Source organism: Drosophila subpulchrella, chromosome 3R (genome assembly GCF_014743375.2).
Source record: "Drosophila subpulchrella strain 33 F10 #4 breed RU33 chromosome 3R, RU_Dsub_v1.1 Primary Assembly, whole genome shotgun sequence".
Lineage (NCBI taxonomy): Eukaryota > Metazoa > Arthropoda > Insecta > Diptera > Drosophilidae > Drosophila > Drosophila subpulchrella.
Window position 1 is genome coordinate 15,396,028 of NC_050609.1, and position 13,704 is coordinate 15,409,731.

The window sequence follows — 13,704 nt, forward strand, 5'->3', positions numbered from 1 at the left end:
CAGCCTGAAATCAGTCAGTGATTGAAATCCGCGTGGCGTGGACGTGCCTAAGTTAATTCCTTAAAACCATGCAGCGATTTCTGGGAAGGAACAGTCAGAGCCTACTGCTGCGATGTGGTCATCGCTATCTGGCCACCACTCCTGTGGAGGAGGTCCTATTCCCCACCAAATCGGACTTTCCCAGCCGTCATATAGGTCCCCGCAAGACGGATGTGGTTGCCATGTTGGATACTTTGGGTTACAAGGTAGGAAGATCTATAATCTTTTATCAGAGCCTTCTGATTGCTATAATTATAATGGCAATAAAATGTTACGTTTGTTATAAACATTTCTATATAACAAAAGATAACTTTTGATTCAATTATAATAAAAATCAGAAAGTTAAGCTTTGAGATTACAATTTTTTCTTTCTATTAAAAAATTCTTCAAAAGCTAAAGATAACGTTTTTCTAATTAATTCTGAAACCCAGTCCAATAATGTATACCTTAAGCATTGAACTTAGCTTAACCAAGTTTTGTTGAATATCTAGTAACCCTCTTCTATAATCCATTAGTCCCTGGCCGAACTCACTGAAAAAGCTGTTCCCAAGAGCATTCAACTGAAGAGGGAACTCGACCTGGACAAACCCCTGAGTAAGTAGCGCTACATACATTATAATCCCAAAATAGCTAGAAATATAGGCGCTAAGGCAATGGACCCCCTGGCGTGTTCGCAGGCGCTGATAAGCCCGGTTCAGCGGGGTCTCTCGGACTTATCTGTGTTTTGACTGCCTCTGCTTGATCTTCGATTTTCGTCTCCGTCTGGCTGACAACAAATTTCCACTTTGGCCCCACAGATGAGCACGAGCTAATCCGCCGAATCCGCGACATATCTCTGAAGAATCAGCTGTGGCGCTCCTACATTGGAATGGGTTACCACAACTGCCATGTGCCGCACACGATTATACGGAATATGTTTGAGAATCCGGGCTGGACCACGCAGTATACTCCATACCAACCGGAAATTGCCCAGGGTCGCTTGGAATCGCTGCTGAACTATCAGACTCTGGTTTCCGATCTCACTGGTCTGGATGTGGCCAATGCCTCGCTTCTGGACGAGGGAACCGCTGCCGCCGAGGCCATGTGCCTGGCCACGAGGCACAACAAGCGGAAGAAGCTCTATCTCTCGAACAGGGTGCATCCGCAGACCTTGTCCGTGGTCAAGACTCGAGCTGAAGCCCTGGAACTGGAGATCGTGGTGGGGCCCATTGAACAGGCCGATCTGCCCAGTCGCGACTTGGCCGGCATTCTTCTCCAGTACCCGGATACTTATGGTGATGTCAAGGACTTTGAGGATGTCGCTGCTCTGGCGAAGAAAAATGGGGTAAGATAAACACTCCTCGTCAAATATCGTAATGAACATTCCAGAAATCTAGTTAATTAGAAAATACCCAGAAATAAATTTTTAATAAATCATACAACTTTAAGGAGATTTCTGGAATATCCCTATAATATTCCTTATAAAATACCTATATGGTATGTATTGTTATTAAACCAAATTTCTGTATTTTTCAGACCCTTGTGGTGGTGGCCACTGATCTGCTATCCCTAACCCTCCTTCGTCCTCCTGCGGAATTTGGAGCGGATATTGCCGTGGGAACTTCCCAGCGTCTGGGAGTTCCTCTGGGCTATGGTGGCCCCCATGCTGGATTCTTCGCCTGCAAGCAGAGTCTGGTGCGCTTGATGCCCGGCAGGATGATCGGTGTCACCAGGGATATGGACGGTAATGATGCCTATCGTTTGGCCCTGCAAACCAGGGAGCAGCACATCCGAAGGGACAAGGCCACGAGTAACATCTGCACGGCTCAGACTCTTCTGGCCAACATGTCGGCCATGTATGCCATTTACCACGGTCCCGAAGGCCTAAAAGCCATGGCCAATCGCATCCACCACTTCACGCTGACCCTGCAAACAGGACTCCAGGGAGTGGGACACGAGGTGGTCAACAAGAACTTCTTTGACACGCTGAACATTAGATTGAATGGAAATCAGTCGCTGGAGGATCTTAAGGAGCGTGCCGAGCACAAACGCATTAATCTTCGATATCTGGAGGATGGAACCGTGGGCGTGGCTTTGGATGAGACGGTCAGTGTGGCGGATGTGGACGATCTGCTCTGGGTTTTCAAGGCGGAGGCCACGGTGGAACAAATTGTGGCACGACGCGATGTCCTTAAGAACTCCATTGAGAACTCCAAGTTCCTGAGAACTTCGCCGTACCTACAGCATCCCATTTTCCAAAGCTATCATAGGTGAGATTTATCTCTTAGAAAACTAAAAGCTTTTTTCTAGTAGTTGATATTATAATTTTTAGAGGTCCTTCTTTTACTTAGTTTTAATAGATGGGTATCTCTATCTATCTATCTACCGTAAGACAATTTTTTAAAGCCCTTCCTCTTTTTCAGCGAATCCCGCATGGTGCGCTATATGAAGAAGCTTGAGAATAAGGACATTTCTCTCGTGCACTCGATGATTCCGCTGGGATCCTGCACCATGAAACTCAACGCCACCACCGAGATGATGCCCTGCTCCTTCCGCCACTTCACCGATATCCATCCCTTCGCTCCCGTGGAACAGGCCCAAGGTTTCCATCAGATGTTCAGTGAACTAGAGCATGATCTTTGCGAGATTACAGGGTATGACAGGATATCCTTCCAGCCCAACTCGGGGGCGCAGGGAGAATATGCCGGACTGAGGGCCATTAGGAGCTACCACGAGCACCGCAATGAAGGTCACCGAAATATCTGCTTGATACCAATCTCAGCTCATGGCACAAATCCAGCCTCCGCTCAAATGGCGGGAATGAAGGTGGAACCCATTAGGATACTGTCGAATGGTTCTATTGATATGGCGCATTTGAGAGCCAAGGCGGAGGAACATTCTAGCGAATTATCTTGTCTGATGATAACCTACCCATCGACAATGGGCGTCTTTGAGGAAACGGTGGCGGATATTTGCACCCTGATCCACAAACATGGCGGTCAGGTGTATCTGGATGGAGCGAACATGAATGCCCAGGTGGGCTTGTGTCGCCCGGGAGACTATGGCAGTGATGTCTCTCACCTCAACCTGCACAAGACCTTCTGCATCCCGCATGGTGGAGGTGGTCCTGGAATGGGTCCCATCGGCGTGAAGGCCCATTTGGCACCTTACCTGCCAGGACATCCGGTAGTCAGTCCGTTGAGCAGTGAGGAGCACAGTTTTGGAGTGGTTTCCGCTGCTCCTTTCGGCAGCTCTGCCATCTTGCCCATATCCTGGTCCTATATCAAACTCATGGGCAGTCGAGGATTGAAGAGAGCCACCCAAGTGGCCATTCTCAATGCCAACTACATGTCCAAGCGATTGGAGCAGCATTATAAGACCCTCTACAAGGCACCCAATTCGCAGCTGGTGGCCCATGAGTTTATTTTGGATATACGCGATCTGAAGAAGACGGCCAATATCGAGGCAGTGGATGTGGCCAAGAGACTTATGGATTACGGCTTCCATGCACCCACGATGTCCTGGCCCGTGGCTGGAACCCTGATGATCGAGCCCACCGAATCCGAGGACAAAGAGGAGTTGGATCGTTTCTGCGATGCCATGATTTCCATACGAGAGGAGATTGCCGAGATCGAGGCGGGGCGCATGGACAAGTCCGTGAATCCCCTCAAAATGTCTCCCCACACCCAAGCTCAAGTCATCTCGGATAAATGGGATCGACCCTACACTCGGGAGCAGGCTGCTTTCCCAGCTGTAAGTTTAAACACTTTTATAGATTATTTTGCATAAATTCATTTGTCTTATTTTTACAGATCTTTGTGAAACCAGATGCCAAGATCTGGCCCACTGTGGGCAGGATCGATGATGCCTATGGCGACAAGCATCTAGTGTGCACCTGTCCGCCTATATTGCCTGATTTATAAGGCACTTTAGATCTAAGACAAACCTAACACGCGATTGTTGGCACTTACTTTTTAATGAAACCAAATAAAGTACCTTTTGTATAATAATTATTTTAATAGTTTTACTTAACTTGGCTTTTTTCTAACATTAAAATAATTTTAATGGTTTAGACAACTTACATATAAAAATGACGATAATACTAACTAAATAAATGCATTTTTTTTATAAACTGCATTACGTATATTTCTTTTTCTTGGCTTTAGATTCAATTTTAGTATCCTTTACATAGTTCCTATACTGTTTGTTCAAAGTATTTACATTATTTGCAGGTATGGTCCACTCAATTGTCTCAGACTGCTTTGTAGGATCGGATGATTCGGAATATTCGGGTATTTCGACTCCCAATAATTTGCAAACCTTAGACAAAACCACATCCACATAGCTGGATATTATTAAATTCGCCTTTTTGTCATGTTTTGTAGGCTGTAGATTACAAATTACGAATTTACCACCTCGTTTGAGATTTTTCAAAGGAAGATCTCCGCTGGGCACGATTTGTAAAGTGGTTCCAAGAGCAATATTCAAGTCAGCGATGGTGGAGTGCATCAGTCCCATCTCAAGGTCGTTTTCGGGAAGATCATGTTCCCAATCCAGAACGTTATCGTATAGGATTCCCGATCGGCAGCTGCGACCCTTACTATCCATAGAAGATTTACAGGGGCGGTCCAGGGATTTTTGACCCACTGTTTCCACAGCAGATGAACTCACAAATTGGCGTCTGCATTTCTTACATTGTTCAATGTAAATATTGCCGTGCAATTCGGAAAGATACTTTCTATTCAGACCGGATTTTAGGTGCAGACCATCAATGTTCTGGGAGATCACATACTGCACATAGCCACTTTCGATAAGCGCTATAATGGCCATGTGGGTTTTGGTCGGCCTGGCTTCGTCGAAGGAGACGTTAAAGTCCGGCTTCTCGCCCTTCTCCTCCAGGGTCCAAACGCCCTTGGGTCCTCGGAAATCCGGTATACCTGCAGACGTACTAATGCCAGCTCCCGTGTGCAAGACAACGTGTCCGGATTTCTTGATCAAATCAGCAAGTTCCTGGCACTTTTCGGCCACCACTTCCTCGCTGTCGAAGCTCTCGGGCGCTCCCAGGATTCCCTTGTTGTCGTAGGCTGATAGTCCATCAGCATAATTGCAGCTCATGGTTTGACCGAATATTGATTTTATTTATAAGATTCAATTAAATCTTTTTAATATTGATTTGTTTATGTTTTCTGTTGGGAAGAAGAAGTCAATTAAGATTTTGTTGTTTATAATAAGACCATAATGCAAATGCTATAAATACCCTCAAACGCGATAAATTAAATTACAGTATGCACTCGAAAAAGTACTTACCAATAAAGAATAAAACCAGCTTAAAATAAATGAAATAGCTAAACCGCAATAAATTTAATATATAACAAATATTAATAGCAGATTTAGCAATAAAATTATATTGAAACTTTTATTTAAAATTTTAAAAATATTTTTCATATTTAGAAAATTTTTTTTTGCTAACAAAAAAAGTCGGCACAAGAAGAAGATCTAACGAATGAGTTTTTTTAAATTTACATTGATCATTTTTAAAAATAATAATTTTGTTGGTCAGTGTACCGAGTCGACATCCACATGTCAGGATTTTCAGCCCGCACGGTCACACTCAACCCGCGCGCCTGACGAAACAAAGTGTGCTTCTGTTTTCCAATTACCGGCAAATAAAACAAATTTCGTCCAGGGCAACAGGAATTGCTTGTTTGATCGTTACAACGCTTGAGTTCACATCTCCCTCGGGCGAAGAGCAGCTGCAACCGGAAACGGAATAACAGAATCACCAACAAGGACACAGACACAGAGGCGCCATGAAGATCGAGGAAGTCAAGAGCACCGTGCGCACCCAGCGCATCGCTGCCCACAGCCACGTGAAGGGATTGGGCCTGGACGAGGTCGGAGCGGCGGTGCACAGTGCAGCCGGTTTGGTGGGTCAGAAGGCAGCTCGCGAGGCGGCCGGCATTGTGGTGGATCTGATCAAGTCCAAGAAGATGGCAGGCAGAGCCCTACTACTCGCTGGTCCACCTGGTACTGGCAAAACGGCCATTGCCCTGGCCATCGCACAGGAGCTGGGCAACAAGGTGCCCTTCTGCCCCATGGTCGGTTCGGAGGTCTTCAGCAACGAGATCAAGAAGACCGAAGTGCTAATGGAGAACTTCCGGCGCTCTATTGGCCTCCGCATCCGCGAGACCAAGGAGGTGTACGAGGGCGAGGTCACCGAGCTCACTCCCGTCGAGACCGAGAATCCCTTGGGTGGCTATGGCAAGGCCATCAGTAATGTGGTCATCGGCTTGAAGACAGCCAAGGGAACCAAACAACTGAAGCTGGATCCCAGCATCTTTGATGCCTTGCAAAAGGAGAAGGTGGAGGTGGGAGATGTCATCTACATTGAGGCAAACAGTGGAGCCGTGAAGCGCCAGGGACGCAGCGACACCTTTGCCACCGAATTTGATCTGGAAACCGAGGAGTATGTGCCGCTGCCCAAGGGCGATGTCCACAAGAAGAAGGAGGTTATACAGGATGTCACATTGCATGATCTGGATGTGGCCAATGCTCGTCCGCAGGGCGGCCAGGATGTGCTCTCCATGATGGGCCAACTCATGAAGCCCAAGAAAACTGAAATTACTGGTGAGCTATGGAATGTTTTACCTTTATTGGATTTAATGTGTTTTTGTGATACGCAGACAAGCTACGCATGGAGATCAACAAGGTGGTGAACAAGTATATTGACCAGGGCATAGCCGAGCTGGTTCCCGGAGTGCTCTTCATCGACGAGATACACATGCTTGATCTGGAGACCTTTACATATCTACACAAGTCGCTGGAATCTCCCATTGCTCCAATTGTTATTTTTGCCACAAATCGCGGACGCTGTGTGATCCGGTAAGACCCATTTATTTAAGTTAATCGTTAAGAAAGGCCATGTATGTTGCAGATATATAAACATATCCGTTGCTATGGCAACATTTAATTAGTATGCTTTTATTAGATTACTTTTTCATAACACCATTCATGTCTGTTGAGCATATAAATTAACGTGCATCGTTACTATGCCTTTTTCCAGTGGCACTACAGACATCGTCTCGCCGCACGGCATTCCGCTGGATCTGCTCGATCGTTTGCTGATCATCCGCACTCTGCTTTACTCCACCGGCGACATGGAGCAGATCATCAAGCTGCGCGCCCAGACCGAGGGACTGCAGCTGGAGGAGAACGCCTTCGCTCGTCTCAGCGAGATCGGGACCAGCTCCACGCTGCGCTACGCCGTTCAGCTCCTCACGCCGGCCCACCAGATGTGCAAGGTGAACGGACGCAGCCAGATCAGCAAGGATGACATTGAAGACGTGCACTCACTCTTCCTTGACGCCAAGCGCTCCTCGAAGCACTTGTCCGAGAAGAACAATAAGTTTATGATGTAAGGTTTTCGATTCCAACAAAATTATTATTCCACTTGCACGGATTTCTCAATAAACGAAAGATGAGCAATTCGGTTGTGATTTTAATTATTTTGGAATAGTTCTAAACCCTAGTCGTTTTAAAAAGTATAATTGAAATAATTATTTTAAATCAAAATAAAAAGGAAGTGGCGTTTTGAAAATGGCGCTTTTAATATCGATAAATGTATTGGGCTCATTCCAATCATGGTGTGTACACACTTCAGCAACATTCTGAATTATCGGAGATCCAGCTTTGGTCACACTGATTATCTCATCCAAACGTTTTAGACAGAATTTTTGTTTAAACTCGTAAATAAAATTTCCCACCGACTTTCTTGACAAACATGGCCTCGTTTGTCAAGTCCATAGTGCTTCTGGCCTCCCTGGCCACATTTGCATACTCCCTGTACGTGGTGGGCCTTCTGATGCTCTTCCTGTCGACCCCTCGCTCCATTTCGAAGGCTCACACCTGGATTTTCAATTTACTGGACAACAAGTCGCGCCTGGAGACCGCCTATGGACCCGTGGTGTTCGACACCCTCTACCTGATCGGATTCATCTTCCAGCACAGCTTCCTCAAGTCAGCCCTGGTCAAGAAACTGCTGGCCAACTTGGGTTTGTCGGGGGCTGAGCGTTCTATTTATAGCCTGACGTCATCAATTTGTTTACATGTTTGTATACCCACGAATTGGTCTGAAATAGCAACTAACTATATCTTTGGATATTTCAGTATTTGATCGTAAACTGGCTGCCCGCAACGTCGATTGTCCTGTGGCAAATCGACGTGGACGAGAGTGCTCCCCTTTGGTGGACCTTTGTGATCACCCATGGTATCTGTTGGGTTGTGATCTTTGGCGGCAGTTTGGTGATGGATCTTCCGGAGTTACTGGGCATCAAGCAGGCCTACTACGATCTGAAGGCTTACGGACAACCCATTAACTACAAATCCGGGGAACTCCGCAATCTCTATTCCCATGTGAGGCATCCATCGTTTGTTGGCCTATCGGTCATCCTGTTCGCCAGCAATGTAATGAGCGTGGATCGCCTGGTCATGGCCCTGCTCCTGACCACCTACATGTACCTGGCCTGGTCCACGGATCGCAAGGATGTGGCCTACCAAAAGCTCCAACTGCAGCGCAAGAAACTCGAACTGAAGGCTCAGTAAACTTAATCATCATAATGTTCTCACTAAGAATTAGTTGTAATCTGACACGAGTTTGTATTAAATAAGAGTTTTCTAACACTTTTATCCCATTATTTGTTTTAATGTGAAAATAAGTGGGTGGAATTAAATCTTCAGTTATTTTATATTGTTGATTTACTCAAAACAATGTCAGCTTATGTATTAGCTTATCATTTACCACTAGGTTGTCTTAAATCTTTAATGTTTTATAGAAACTAACTCATTCTCACAATAGACGGGTCAAAGGGTTGTCCCTTAAATGGAGAACCCTCGGCATCCCAGGCAGTTCTTAAACGACCCAGGGTTTTAGCTTGTTCTGGGTTGGAGGTCTGGAGTTCATTTTGTTCCTTATCTGCTGCCAGTTGCTGGACCCTAAGTTTTTCAATGGTGGCCTGGGTATCCTCCGGTAAGTCATCTATGTAGCGTTCGCATTCAATTTTCTTGGCATCGATTTCTGGGTCACCCTCAAAGAGACGCTCCCACCACTGTTCTTTAGATTTATCTGGAACGTTACATATAGTAAGTAATTAATGACTTTAGAGTTGATCTTTTGCAGTTACCAACCACAACTAATGAGCAACCGGTTCTGGTCAATGGTCCACACAGCTTCGTTGTGTTTGATCCGCTGGCTCAGGTTTCCCTCGAGGATTATGACCTCTGGACTCTGTTTGCTGCTCACTTTTATGTGCTGGGCCTTAATTGAGATGTTGAGTTTTTTCGCTGCTTGAAGATCCTTGGGTAACTGGATATGCATGTCCAGATCTTTGAGAGTCTGTGACCAGCAATGACTTTCAAAAACAGCTCCGTTTTTGTAGTCACTAGGCAAAAACGTGGTCCTCTCATTAGATTTTTGTGATGTGAGACTTTTCTTGGGTCTGTTATCTTCCTTTTGGTATAGATCTTCACTCTCCAGGACCACTTCTTCAATGGCGGGCGGAGCAGTTTCCCCATCATCTCCTAATGCTCCTCCATCGGCGGTCATCGTTTGGAGCAAGCAATCCGGATCGTAGCGCTGCATAGCACCATATAGAATCTGATCCCTTATGCCCTTGGGGAAGCCTATTTTATCAGATTCATCGCGTTTTGTGTGATAAAAATCAGTGCTGAATAAAAAGAAAATTAACATTTGGTTATAGATTAAGGTCAAAATGTTTACTTGCGCCGCAGGAAGCCGAATATTGAGTCCAGGAATCCTGTAATTGTCTTGCGATCCTGGAGAATCTCCATTAGCATGGCATCGTTCCTTTGGAAGTCCATTTTTAAGGAAATAAATACCTAGTAAATAAAACTGAAATAAAGCCGGTTTCAAAAAATCAGCTGTTTTGTCCATCTATCGATAACGCAAATTTAAAAAGTGCAATACCCTCATTTCTTTGTATGCTTTAAATGTTGTGAATACATTTAATATTTATTTATTTTGAAAATAACTCATTTTATTTTAGTTATATACTCAAAATTACCAATTTACTGGTAGCAAGTTGGCAGTTCTGCGTCAAAACAAATTTATCGATAGCTCTGTAAATCTGTTCCTAAATTATAAATAAAATAGAATAAAAATGATCGGTAGGTTGTCTCTTTGGTACAAAGACAACGTTTCCAACGAGGTGGACTGTCTGGCCTGTCGTTTGGTCAGTGGAATTGGTCTCCTTGGAATCGGTGCATATCTGTTGGCACAATCGAAGAAACGTCCCAAGCCCCTGGAGAATTACACCATGAAAAGCTTGGCAGCAGGTTAGCCATCCATTTAGCCTTCTAAATTCCGGTTTTTATGATCACTTTCTTCTCCTCCGCCCCCAGCCGTTGGTTTACTGGGCGTGGCCCGACTGGGGAATGCGAATTTCCTGAAAGCAACCGCCGAAGAACCGAAGGAGCAGGAAACGAAGACTTTAAAGAACCCCGCTGGTCATCAGTTCTTTGCTAGACGTTAATTTAATAAGGTGCATTTAATTGTTACATCGTAATCGTTTAATTTATAAACATTTGGGTATAAGCCTATACAATTTTTCAAGTCCCTTTCTAAAACCATCTAAATCCCACAAAGGCTATTGGAATATTTAGAATCTGCATATATTGTTACCTATTGGCTTTTAGTTCATGTTTACAAATATTGTAGGACGTCTAGGGATTTTCAGTTTTATGTTGCATTCTGGCTATAAATCGGGGAAAGTAATCCATAAGTTATAGAGGCCGTATATTTCTTCTCTACAATATTCTTAGATCGTAGTTGTTTGCTCGGCTCTTGTTGATCTCATGATTTTTACAATACGTTGTTACTTGGCTATAAGATATTTTTTATGCTAGGCAATTTTTGATCATTTTACTTTAACGAGGAGCTTTAAATTTACAAATGAATATATATAGGCCTCTATAATCTTGTCGATTGCCTTCCCGTACTTTCAAATCCCTAGCGTCCCACCTTGCCCAACTTGGTGTCAGTCCTTGGATTGGCCGTGATGTTTTGCACCGCCACAATTGTCTCGTTGATGTGTGTTTGCAGCTGGCGAAGGCTCTGGATCTGGAGAAGGCGCAGGATCCGCATTGGCAGATCCAGGGAAGGATCGTTGGAGGAGACCACATCGTTTCCCTTGTCAAAGGGAAAGGGTGTGCCCACAATCGGCTTCCGACCCTTGGCGGCGGGCGAGAGGCGTTCGTGCACCACCCGGGCAACCGCCTCCAGCTGCAGCAGGTGGTTCGGGTGGTGCGGCACGTTCAGTTTGCTGGCCAGCAGACGCACTGCATCCACAAACGCTTTTTCCTGAACTGTTGATAAAATTGAGATTAATACGGTTTACATTTTGTACCCTTACTAACTAAATTGGATTTTTGTGTTAAATTTAAGAGTAAATGCATAGAATTAACCATTTTGTGCATGACATTTTAACGTTTCTAATTAAGTTAAATTACAGAAATGTCGAAACACCATGAAATAAATTAAGAACTATGGAAACCCTTAAATTTTTCTTAATGGTGAAACACAAAAATCATACTTACCATTAATCTTTCCATCGAAAATGGATTGGACCTTTTGGTGGGCCTGCTTGCCATTGCTTTGGGGTGGACCCTGTTTGCTGTTGATCGAGGCAAACTGTCCGGGATCATCCAGGAACTCCAGACGGACGGCGTGACTGAGGATCCAGGCCAGCTGCTCCTGTTGGGACTCCAAAGGCGGCATGTTCAGATCCGCACAGTACTTCATGTAGCCCTCCTCCCACAGCGTGGGATTGTCGATGTTGCGCAGCTTTTCGCGATCCTCAATGGTGTACAACCGGATTTTCTGGTCCTCCACCCAGAGGATTGTGCTGGCGAATTCCTTGCGACCTGAAATCACCAACTGATGATCGCATTCCTAGCATCAAGGACATTGCTTACTGCTCAGCGCCACATCGCCGGGCGTGGGATGACCCAGGGCCTCCAGTTTCAGCTTCAGCATGGTCTCCTTTCAGCCGCTTTTAATACAAAAATCGATACGATTCGCTTATTAAAAATTCTCACAGCCGGTAATGCTTCTTCTTCTTCTTCTTCAGTATGACCGCGGTATACATTCCCAGTGGTCACGCTAATAAATCGATATACTCTAGTGATGGGACCGTTAAAAATAAAACTATCGGACTGCCACCTCGTTAATAATCTAGCTATTTTTCAAAGGGCATCGAATTTAAATTGAAAAGCTAGTAACGAGGATTTGTAGTACAATCCATATAAGGGTTTGTTGAATAAAATTTGGCTGAAAACTTTAATGTTTCACCTAATTTTAGGCTTTATAGAGAAACCGGAAAAATATTTTTATACGTTAGGTAATTAGAGGCTTAAATTATTTAACTTAATTGGAAACATTCGCAAACATTAAATACTTCAACTTAATTTAATAGAATTTGGATATCTTTTACAACTGACGAGCATACAGTAATTTATTTTGTAGGCACAGTGTTTTAATTTTAAATAATTAAAAAAATTTTTAAATTGCCTTTCACGACTGACAATATCATATTGTTTTTGTTTTTAACTAATGCAGGATTAGTGGTACAAAGCTTTTTCCAGTGTCTACATGTTTTTCATTGTTGGCTGCATCTTTGATGTCCACCCAGTAAAAAGTATCAACATTTAGTCCTCCATTTCCCGGCACTCGCATTTATCTTCATTCCATTCTAGGATCATCTTGTCCCATCCCATCCAGCTTTTCCGATGACCACAATTTATAAGTAAAACTGCAACCACTTTTCCACCATCCACTCGCGATTAGAAACGACAAAGACAAAGTCTGTATTGTATATCATATATGTATGTATATTAATTAAATAATTAAATTAAGTTTGAGGGACATACATTTACATCCTAGCAAATTATAGACTAATAACTACACGTTATATATCGAGATGCTGAGTTATAATATTTGTTTGCAAACAACTACACGAATACACGTATCAACAGCAGCACTTTTCTATTATCCCTCAGTGTCTTGTAGTTCCTCTGGATCCTCTAGACAATCGCCCCGGAATACAAGAGGATTACCAGAACTAGAAGCTACAAATCTGGAGACCAGACAGTTCGTTTTCGTTCTCTCTTATGTAGCACGTTAATTATATGTGAGAAAGTTTAGTATACAAATTGGTGCACCCACCCATATATGGTTTTGTTTTTATGGTTTATTGGTTTCCTAACGCCAAGCTTTTTGGGTGTGGGTGTGTTCGTTATTAGTCGTATTTGCGTGCTTCTCTACAGCTTTAGTTCGATTTGCTTCGCTTTGTGTTTTATAGCATTTTATGGTTGTGTTTTCTTTTGTTTGTTTTCTTGGTTTTATTTATTTAATATTTTAAATTAAGATTAAGATAAAAACCTAATTATTTATCTTGTCATTTAGGCCTTAAGTAAGTTCGATATAAAATAAAATGAAGCAGCAGCACTTCCAGCAAATAATACAGTTAACATAAAATTACAGCATTAGGTTGTTCAATTTATCAATTTGTTATGTTCAGTATGTATGTATATGTTATGCGTATTTATATATTTATATCACCTAATTTGATTTTAATTTAAATTTTTCATTTGTATGCTTGTTTCGTTTTACTT

General features: G+C 43.6%; 7 protein-coding genes across 8 annotated transcripts; 4 read left to right on the plus strand and 3 right to left on the minus strand.

Moving 5' to 3' along the window:
* Positions 1–5: 5 nt before the first annotated feature.
* LOC119545815 (glycine dehydrogenase (decarboxylating), mitochondrial) lies at positions 6–4,031 on the plus strand. The gene is made up of 6 exons (XM_037851710.1): positions 6–245; positions 555–633; positions 837–1,363; positions 1,555–2,288; positions 2,442–3,771; positions 3,831–4,031. The coding sequence occupies exons 1-6, from the start codon at positions 69–71 to the stop codon at positions 3,939–3,941; spliced, it is 2,958 nt and encodes a 985-aa protein (XP_037707638.1). The 5' UTR covers positions 6–68; the 3' UTR covers positions 3,942–4,031.
* Positions 4,032–4,035: 4 nt separating this feature from the next.
* LOC119545819 (NAD-dependent protein deacetylase Sirt6) lies at positions 4,036–5,152 on the minus strand. The gene has a single exon (XM_037851714.1). The coding sequence runs from the start codon at positions 5,131–5,133 to the stop codon at positions 4,156–4,158; it is 978 nt and encodes a 325-aa protein (XP_037707642.1). The 5' UTR covers positions 5,134–5,152; the 3' UTR covers positions 4,036–4,155.
* A 474-nt stretch (positions 5,153–5,626) lies between these two features.
* On the plus strand, positions 5,627–7,505 carry LOC119563316 (ruvB-like helicase 1). Its single transcript, XM_037876651.1, has 3 exons — positions 5,627–6,645; positions 6,702–6,900; positions 7,082–7,505. Exons 1-3 carry the CDS (start codon positions 5,829–5,831, stop codon positions 7,434–7,436), a joined length of 1,371 nt encoding a protein of 456 aa, XP_037732579.1. The 5' UTR covers positions 5,627–5,828; the 3' UTR covers positions 7,437–7,505.
* A 195-nt stretch (positions 7,506–7,700) lies between these two features.
* On the plus strand, positions 7,701–8,703 carry LOC119555250 (nurim homolog). Its single transcript, XM_037866545.1, has 2 exons — positions 7,701–8,125; positions 8,185–8,703. The coding sequence occupies exons 1-2, from the start codon at positions 7,799–7,801 to the stop codon at positions 8,617–8,619; spliced, it is 762 nt and encodes a 253-aa protein (XP_037722473.1). The 5' UTR covers positions 7,701–7,798; the 3' UTR covers positions 8,620–8,703.
* A 73-nt stretch (positions 8,704–8,776) lies between these two features.
* Positions 8,777–10,015, minus strand: LOC119563117 (nudC domain-containing protein 3). Of its 2 annotated transcripts, XM_037876362.1 has the most exons (4): positions 10,001–10,015; positions 9,794–9,925; positions 9,202–9,740; positions 8,777–9,139 (listed from the first exon to the last, which is right to left on the minus strand). In XM_037876362.1, the coding sequence occupies exons 2-4, from the start codon at positions 9,892–9,894 to the stop codon at positions 8,853–8,855; spliced, it is 927 nt and encodes a 308-aa protein (XP_037732290.1). In that variant the 5' UTR covers positions 9,895–9,925; positions 10,001–10,015; the 3' UTR covers positions 8,777–8,852. The 2 variants fall into 2 exon arrangements, with proteins under 2 accessions (XP_037732290.1, XP_037732289.1); XM_037876361.1 differs by lacking the exon at positions 10,001–10,015 and having other exon boundaries at positions 9,794–9,941.
* Positions 10,016–10,113: 98 nt separating this feature from the next.
* LOC119563119 lies at positions 10,114–11,592 on the plus strand. Its single transcript, XM_037876364.1, has 3 exons — positions 10,114–10,368; positions 10,435–10,574; positions 11,135–11,592. The coding sequence occupies exons 1-2, from the start codon at positions 10,194–10,196 to the stop codon at positions 10,563–10,565; spliced, it is 306 nt and encodes a 101-aa protein (XP_037732292.1). The 5' UTR covers positions 10,114–10,193; the 3' UTR covers positions 10,566–10,574; positions 11,135–11,592.
* LOC119563118 (RNA transcription, translation and transport factor protein) lies at positions 10,580–12,167 on the minus strand. Its single transcript, XM_037876363.1, has 3 exons — positions 12,007–12,167; positions 11,629–11,955; positions 10,580–11,397 (listed from the first exon to the last, which is right to left on the minus strand). The coding sequence occupies exons 1-3, from the start codon at positions 12,065–12,067 to the stop codon at positions 11,042–11,044; spliced, it is 744 nt and encodes a 247-aa protein (XP_037732291.1). The 5' UTR covers positions 12,068–12,167; the 3' UTR covers positions 10,580–11,041.
* Positions 12,168–13,704: the final 1,537 nt, after the last annotated feature.